The 8,378-nt window shown below is 46.6% G+C and overlaps 5 protein-coding genes across 5 annotated transcripts; all 5 read right to left on the bottom strand.

Annotated features, from left to right (window-relative positions):
* Positions 1-72: 72 nt before the first annotated feature.
* On the bottom strand, positions 73-659 carry PPTG_19097 (hypothetical protein; the record flags this gene model as incomplete). Its single annotated transcript, XM_008917403.1, has 2 exons — positions 73-75; positions 132-659. The coding sequence occupies 2 exons, from the start codon at positions 657-659 to the stop codon at positions 73-75; spliced, it is 531 nt and encodes a 176-aa protein (XP_008915651.1).
* A 760-nt stretch (positions 660-1,419) lies between these two features.
* PPTG_19096 (hypothetical protein) lies at positions 1,420-2,479 on the bottom strand. Its single transcript, XM_008917402.1, has one exon. The coding sequence runs from the start codon at positions 2,131-2,133 to the stop codon at positions 1,552-1,554; it is 582 nt and encodes a 193-aa protein (XP_008915650.1). The 5' UTR covers positions 2,134-2,479; the 3' UTR covers positions 1,420-1,551.
* A 2,689-nt stretch (positions 2,480-5,168) lies between these two features.
* Positions 5,169-5,621, bottom strand: PPTG_19095 (hypothetical protein; the record flags this gene model as incomplete). Its single annotated transcript, XM_008917401.1, has 1 exon — positions 5,169-5,621. One exon carries the CDS (start codon positions 5,619-5,621, stop codon positions 5,169-5,171), a length of 453 nt encoding a protein of 150 aa, XP_008915649.1.
* Positions 5,622-5,698: 77 nt separating this feature from the next.
* PPTG_19094 (hypothetical protein) lies at positions 5,699-5,878 on the bottom strand (the record flags this gene model as incomplete). Its single annotated transcript, XM_008917400.1, has 1 exon — positions 5,699-5,878. The coding sequence occupies one exon, from the start codon at positions 5,876-5,878 to the stop codon at positions 5,699-5,701; it is 180 nt and encodes a 59-aa protein (XP_008915648.1).
* A 1,043-nt stretch (positions 5,879-6,921) lies between these two features.
* PPTG_24501 (hypothetical protein) lies at positions 6,922-8,028 on the bottom strand (the record flags this gene model as incomplete). Its single annotated transcript, XM_008917416.1, has 2 exons — positions 6,922-6,938; positions 7,602-8,028. 2 exons carry the CDS (start codon positions 8,026-8,028, stop codon positions 6,922-6,924), a joined length of 444 nt encoding a protein of 147 aa, XP_008915664.1.
* Positions 8,029-8,378: the final 350 nt, after the last annotated feature.

Raw genomic sequence — 8,378 nt, 5'->3', positions numbered from 1 at the left:
TGAGGCGTGACGAAATGTTCCTCTCTGAACGTTTCCTCGACTGGCAGATCTATGAGTCTCGGAGACGAAATACTACTAGGATTCGTAGTATTTCCCTCGTCTCTCTCTGCCACTTCGTCCATTTCATAAACTTCCGAAGTTTCTTCCGAGATATTGAATGTCGCCGTGTCCTCCGTTGGGGTGGGAGATCTGGACTCGTTCAGATTTCTTTCTTCTGGTGTCTTAAGAGCCGACACCGCAGCGGCAATAGCGGTGGAGATCCCTCCAATGTTGCCGTTAGCATTGCTGCGTTGCTGCTCTCTATGCCGCTTCTCGCAGCGTCTGATGTGCTGGTACAGCACAACGCTCACACGTCGCAGGAAATCGTCGTAGTTAGGTTGCGCGATCGAGGAGACAGAGCTGGGAGGCGCTAGACTCGTGCTGCCCACTACGCGGTCGTCAGGCTTGCGGTACCGTAGCGAGCTTGTCTCGCTCAGTCTGGGGGTGAATACGGTGTGTGTGGGCTGGAACACAGGCTGGAAGCGCACATGCTTGCCTTCGTCTCTGCCGGAGACACCGGGCGGCGTCTCTTCCTCCACGGAGCTCGGCAGCAGTGGCGACAAGGACACACTGAGCGCAGCGTCCGTCATGCGACTGTTGCTGCGAGTATCCACCACCATGTACCGAGGGGAAGCTGCTGCTTGGGCTGCGCTTTGCCAACTGATTGACTCAGATATCCGCAGATCTTGATGGAGAGCCACTCGAAATTCGAAACGGGGATGCGTTTTTATGCGATTTCGCAGGATGGAATCATATGACCTAAAGTCCACTTACTAAAGAGTCGTAGAACGAATGAAAAGTGATATGCATCTCGCTCTGAATAGACAGGGAAACCAGAGAATACAGTTTTCAACTGACGGATACAGAGTGGCAATGCTGCTGGAAACATTATGCAAGTTGGTGTGTGGCTTCCTTTGCTGTTGGTGGGCGTCTTGCGTTGCGCTTGTCGCGGGCTCCTCATCGTCATTCAGTGCTTCTCGACTGTCTCTACGTACCACGTTCCCTCGCGTTGGGGACTATGGCAACGTAAACTCAGTGGCATCCGACTTGTAGTAAGGCGAGAGCTCTTCGAATAAGGCGATGCTAATTAGTATATAGGCATAGTTTCTCTCTCTCCCTCTCTTCAGATAGGAAGTCCGCAGCTCAGTATGGATAGCATACAACTTGCTGCTCGCTCCGCCGTGATGTGAATCGATGGTGGACCGGATCTTACACCTGTTACACGTATATGCTCTTGGCTGGCTGGTTGACTTGCTTCCTTAGAATCACGGACGCCGCGGCAATTTTGGTAGCCAGCTCTTCGTTTGCTTTAACCTGCGTGGAATGGGAGCTAGCTCCGGCCAAAACTATGAATCAACACAAGTGTGACTGCAAACAGACCACTGATCGACATCTTGGGGTAATGTTACCATCGGAAGGAGTGCGTCTAGAACTCACAACTCTTTTGTCCTAAAAGCAGACAAAAAGATAGCATACTTTATGTATTTCAATTCACTGACTGCTCTAGTCTAGTTAGTCTGTTTTCAACTTTGGCCCATAAACGATAAGGGGATTGTACGTCGGGCCGTGAAAGAACTCGTAGAACCTCAGGTAGTTGACGTAGATGCGATAGTTCTTGTCGCCTATGCCTGTCGTCGAGATAACGTTCAGCTTGTAGTACATCATCTCTGGAGTTCGCTTGTTCGCAGCCCATACAAGGAATCGGAAATACCAGAACGGTGTCCGGAAATATTTGTCGAATTTTTCCTTGGCTTTCGTGTAATACTTCAGTACTTTTGCCCACCATTCCTTCTCGCCTCCTTCACCTCTTCCATGGGTGTAAATAGTTTCATCTTTTGTCACAAGTCTCTTGAGTGCTATTCGCACGCTCGCGGGTATGATCTCCCTCGCCTCGTCATTCGCAGTTGTAGCATCGCTTCGCAGATATCTCTTTTGACGTTCATGGCCGCCTTGAGTTGATAATAGACCATCGATCGGCGCAACCATGGCAGTGCTCGTTCGGTCAGCACCCATAGTGGCGGAGCTAGCGTCGCAGCTCGCTAGAAGGAGGGCTGTTATCACCAACAGGAGGCTCACGCAGTCTACGAGGCGCATTGCGGCTCGTGTAGCTTCTGACAACACGCGCTACTTCTTTCGTGGTGAGCGGACTGTCAGACGTGCGCAAGAAAATGATACTGCGCGAATCGCAGTCTGTGGAACTCGCGCACAACTCTTGTCATTCTGAATCATGACTTGATCGCAGAAAATTTTTCTGAAAATGGCTTCCTAGCTCCTTGGATTGTCATAGTGGTCGTGGTGTCCAATCACCCGCCGGCGTTTGAGTGTGTCTTCCAGTCGAACCTATCTCAAGATTTAGATTGCATTTTAGTAAGTATATGCCGCTCAAAGCCGTGTTCCTGGATAGGTTTAGCGACCATCTGGTGAAATATACCACGATTGTCTTGTAGTATAATTTATACTGTATAAAAACTAATGCCGTGCCGTGCCCGGAGAAGCTCTGAATATTTGCGTATTAGCGTTTAGTTTAACTACTGTAGTTTATTTGACGTGACCAGTGGACGTAAGTTTGTTGCTGAGCAAGGCGGCCGAGGGCAACTTGCCACTTCTAAGTGAAAATCAATTTTTCAGCCAATCAAGCTTCGGTATAAGGAATGTTGTGCGAAGGTCGCTTTTCACCGACTGGGTCAACATTCGCTGATTTTGAATAAACGTAAGACGGGTTATAAAGTTTTCCGTTTTATAATTTGAATTTTCCTAATCTACGCTAAGTTCGAAGGTCTGATGGGTACGCTTTATTTATTTATATAGGATCTTCGACGGTCCGCGATTGCCCCTAAAACTCTGAATATAAATATTCAGAGAATTCATGTACCACTCTCCTGGATAGCTTTAGTGACCCGGCCGACACAAAAGTCCGGCAGACATAGTTGTGCAATTCACAATCATTACTGTTCAGCCAATCTAATACGTTTATTTGACTTGGTCTTTGTATTCCAAATGCTTATGAGTATTTACTGTCATTTTGTGAAATTTTATGGTCCATTTAGTGTGTTAAATATCTTGTGACACCGTCGTAAATTTACTATGGAGGATGGCATTCAGTGGTGCCGGATTTATCTGTCGTTGTCTGTACAGTACACAGAACAATGCGGAGTTATCATAAATCAGTAGGCAAGTGGGAGCATTAATTCTGTAATCATTGACCTCTTCGGTTCGCTTATTGAGCTATTATCATGGTGTCGGGAATGCAGCATCATACGGGGATTGTGTTGCTCCCACCAAAAGGGATATTTATCAAGAGAATGATACAACGAGCGATCAATTTATCAGAAGAAGATACAAAAAATCTGATTGGCCAGGATAAAATGCGCTTCATTCATTCATAAAAAACCTTGGGGAATATCATAAAACAGCAGGAACAGGAAGACAGAGAACTATTGTCGACGCGTGGCCCCAACGACGTCAGGCGCGCAGTTCACCACCACGCACACAACATGTGCATCGTGGTAGTTTGTACACTGCACCAGTTACAGACGGAGAGATTTCCGTGGGCGGTTTGAGGTGTAGATCGACTTCTCGAGGGTCAAGTTTGGCCAATAGTGCTCTTACTCCGCTCACATACAGAGGTACGCGCCAAATCTGCATCACTATGTTGTCAACACTAATCTCTCGTACACGATACTGCATTAAAATAAGTATTATGTGATACTGACAGCTTTGGATTGAAGAATTTTATTGCACCCTCAGACATGGCATTCACTACCCAGCGTTGCTGCTAAATGCACACTCCTCTCATAACGGTTTATTGCTATTTGATTAAATAGTGAGCTCTAATAACAAAATTTCAATATGAGAAAGGTGTTATTGTTCTCGGCTCGTTCTTGCTCGACGGCCATTCGTTCAAAGATTCTCCAGCTACTACTCAAGGATGCTTTTGATACTACTGAGCTAGTAACAGTCTGAGGTGTGGTAATAAAGCCCGGTGCTGCGAAGACGAGGGAGAAAGCCATCGAAAGGGGGAGCTGGAGATGGCACTTTTCTTACTAGAACTTACTCGGTACGTGCTCGGCTACTAATGACTCGTTGCGTTCCAGCTAACAACTTCTAACCTCTTGGTGGGATATGAGGTGGTGGAGGATATATTGCAGCGTGTGCAGGGTCTTTCAAGGTAATCGTTCACACCGGTTCACACTGGTTGCCGTCTCTTACAATACTCCGTGTTGTTATACGTTCCTTCAGGATATTGAAGATAATATTTTCACAATGCCGGCACCAATTATTTTTCATACTATGTGTATACTTCGTTGATCACTTGTAGGTTTTGATCTCTCTTTCATATTCTGCGCTTCTTCCACAGGTAGTGAATAGACATTCTCCAACAATGTAAATACCTGGCGCGATTCTTACCCCAGCTTTCTCTATCTCCATCAGTGGTGTCGTGCAGTTCCTCACGTTATGACCGGCTTCTTGACAGCGGCTGCATGTGTACGTTTCCCGTTTGCTTCTCCTCGCGCCCTTTACTTGCGAGTTGAAAAACTCTGCAATTGTCTTGCTATCATCATCGCTGTGTACATCACTAGGCACACACTGACGAACTATTCGAGCAGATGACCCAGCGCATTCACCTCGGTTTGGCGTTCTTCTTTTACCAGTTGCAAAGTCTCTGCCTTCTTTCGAACGCTTGCGTGATTGTCCAGCTTGGCGATGTAACGGTGGGGGCTTGACTTCGTTTGTCTGCTAAAGTTCCTCGCACAGAGGAAGACCGATAGCAGTGGAGTCAAAGGTCTCTACCATTATCGACACAGTGTAAGCTTCATGGAAGTAGTGCTTGATATCATAGGCCGGAAGTCCACTGTTTTTCTGCTTTGATCTCCACAAGCGGCTGCCTGCATGTGACGGCAAGGGACTTGCATTTGCTCAGCAACTGTGCATCGGGTGCAAGTTCAACAGTCCATGTTAACTTCGCAGAGATGTGCGTCCCCACCTAGACCGCGGCTATCGAAGGTGCCAAAAACGTAGAAGAGAGACTCGTCTTCCTGCACTATTGTCTGGCGAGCTACCATTTCTTTCTCCATTTCGAACTCCTTCAGAGCGTGAGTAGTGATATCACGACTTGCACTATTCCACTCCTAGACGAGCTCCTTAAGCTTTTGCAAAACTTTGAGCGCTCGTGTACAGTACGCCATGACTGAACCTAGCACAAGTTGTGTCCGCACACGTCCCCATAGTAGCCCGTTGTTCTCTCCTTGGACAGCACTCGTAGTGCGGATACCAAACAGAGGCAAAGCGTCGCTGTGCTTTGAGATAGACGACCAGTTATCCTCTATCCACTTTGTTTCCTCTGCTGTTGCCTTCATATTACCGACAACACTCCAATCTGTGGGATGAATACTGCAAAGGTAGCTCCAAACGTGCTCCTCGACGACTTTCTCCGCGACAACCTTTGAAATTCCGGCAGGATACTTGGATGCTATCTTAGCTTTGATGAGCTCATACCCTTCGGTTGTTGAAGCGCCTTGAAGCGAAAAAATATCGTCGTTTACAGACTTCAAGTTTAATTTCAGAGGCTTGAACTTGTCCATGGTGTTAAACCTGATATGCAGTGTGCAGAACTTCAAGTGTATTTTCATGTTGATGCAAAGCAACAAGACTTGAGCTGCTAGCTGTTTTCCTCTGTCGCAAACGCAAGCAGAATGTTCATCTTTATACCAGCGACAATACAGTTTCCGAAAAACCAGGCAAAGTTGTCGATGGTCTCTTTGTGAATGTAGGCCACGGCAATAGGTACATTTTGCTTGTTCCCGTCCTTACAAATGCCATCGTACGACAGATCCTTCATGTTCGTGCCATCGCACTCCCAAACAGGTAAAAGTGCGTCTTGCACATTCACAGCACTACCAATAGATGAGAAGGCCCTATAAAACCTCCCCTCTGAGTCCAACTGACAGCAAACCCGTGACCCAGGGTTTTCCGTGCAAACTCGCGTAGAAAACTGGGAAGGCGTCCGTACTCAGCTACCGGGTCAATTTGGTTTTTATTTTTTGCTTGTATAATGGTACGGTAGGCCATTGTAGGTTGCTTGGAAATGTCGATACTGTGAATTTCACTCATTGTCTTTACTACCCGCGCTAGTGAAGTGCTATGACCAGGAAGAATAGCTCCACGAAAACCAGCATGCTCCAGCAGAAACTCAGTAGTCATTACAGCGATCCCAGGGCAAAGTTGTGAGTGGCTCAGCTCCATTTTAGAGATATACCATGATCCACTTGGAATATGTGAGAGTTTAGTTGTAGGCTTTTTCCGCCGCTGTATGGTCGCTTTTTAAGTAATTTTAGATCGACGTTTGCGTGACAAAGTTATGAACCAGTTACAACCTCTTTTGTGCTCAGAACACAGTCATTTTACGTGAGCTCCGCCACCTCCTTTTTTCCTCTCGACACTTTTACTCATGTTAAAGGCGTAGTGCTTGATAAAAGAACCTGCCGTCTCCAAACACACAAAGGGTATGCGCTGCTCAGGTTCTGCATATCCAAAGTGAGATTTCAAATCAAACTTGTGCGCCTTACCCTCTGAGGAACTCATCCTAACCGGCGAAAGCTTATGCCTGCAGTCGTTGGCTTGTGATAGAAGCCTTCTACCAACCTTCGTACTAACGACAGGTTTATACTGGAATACCTCAGAATGAGTACCCAAACAGGATTAATTTTAACTAGTGCAAATTTAGAGAGACCCCGCCATTTTATTCTGACCAATCAGATTCTTTGTATCTGCTTCTGATAAATTGGTCGCTCGTTGTATCATTCTCCTGATAAATATCCCCACCAAAAGTGACACAAAATGATAGGATCAAATTAATGGGTACAGTGTGATGGCGTCCTTAATTTACTTGAAACTGTCTGCTGTAACATATTTCATTATAGGTACCACGCGAGTCCACCAATGGCATTGCTTAAAAAAAACAGTTGTTGTCCAGCGGATTCATAGAGAGGAGGGCAAAACACTGTAGCTAAATATGTACGTTATAAACTTCAATTTTTTTAAAAAAATACTTGGCGATCATTTAAAAGTGCGCACCTAAAAGTGCTAATTCTTTGCCTTGTGGTGTTTGGTAAATTTTTGGTTTGATCACCGAAAGTATGAATATATATATTAAATAAAAGATTCCAGTTGCCTTCTCGTCACCTTCGGCCATGATGCTTATTTGACGCTCTAGAGCTTCCACTTTGTACAAATAGCGCATGCGCAAGTAGTCCAACACATCATAAAGGGAGTCGTTCCAGAAGTCGCTCCAGCTTTGAAGAGTAGCCCCAAACAGCTGCAGCTCTAACACAACAAGACACCACACGCCACACGACGAATTGTCCTTCTGAAAACAGCCAGTAACGACTTCGTAGGAAAGTCTGTCCTCGATTCCGAGCATGGGCTCGACAATAGCACCCACTGCACTCTTCAGTTGCGACAGGTTGCTCTTCAGTTGCATGTGGTCAAACAGGTAGCAGGTAGTCGTGTCGAGGTTCACGAAGAATGCCCTCCCCCCCCAGTAATATCTAAGTTGCTCGCACTGATTACCTTCTTGATTCCGGGGACTGCAGCCCTGTATCCTTTTGCCGTTCTCATCTTTTGGTCTGGGTGGTCAAAGTCGTGGAATCTTGGGTTTACAATGCTGACTGCTTTGTACGACTCACGCAAAGCAAGGAGTCCGCCAATAATTGACCTTGAGTGTAGCCATAAGGTCTCGCGAAAGTCTAGGAACTCAGTGCCATACTGAGCATGTGCTGCCAGCAGACCGACCATCATCTTCTTAGTCAGGGTCAGATGTATTGTTCGAGACGCTCGCTTCGTCTTCTTCGTCAAGCTGCTCCAGTATTTGTTCCAGAACCGTTTGACGGTGAGTGTCGTCACCAGATTCTTCATCATCAGACTGAAGACATCGCAGCAAGCTTGCTTCCCAACGCTCGTCGTCGGCACGACGGTTTCGAGCCGGCTCATCGCTTAGTATGATTGGTTTGTAATCTGGAAACCGATCTCCATATACCTCACGTAACCCACGATACGGCTGTGCGGTCAACCGCTTCCCGCTATGAACAACTTGCTGGAGTGGAGGGAGTCGACTCACTGGAGCGTGCAAGTGTGGCTGTTGCCCTCACTTCTGCCGTCGCATCATTTCGCGTTGAGTCTCCGCCTCTTGCTGGCGGGACGCTAAGCCGGGATGCGGCACCGGTAGCTCACTGTCTGCAATTAAACAATCTAGAAAAGCATATTTCTTTTTGTCATTTGAACCCGAGCTTTGTGTGCTATTGTCAACCAAAATATTTCAGTAATGCAGAGGAACTTACATC

Source organism: Phytophthora parasitica (assembly GCF_000247585.1).
Source record: "Phytophthora parasitica INRA-310 unplaced genomic scaffold supercont2.101, whole genome shotgun sequence".
Classification (NCBI taxonomy): domain Eukaryota; phylum Oomycota; class Peronosporomycetes; order Peronosporales; family Peronosporaceae; genus Phytophthora; species Phytophthora nicotianae.
Note: the sequence above shows the minus strand (reverse complement) of the source record. Positions and strands in the feature narration are given on the sequence as shown.

Coding starts and splice junctions, on each gene's coding strand:
- PPTG_19096 (XM_008917402.1), bottom strand. CDS start 2,133: ATGCGCCTCGTAGACTGCGTGAGCCTCCTGTTGGTGATAACAGCCCTC.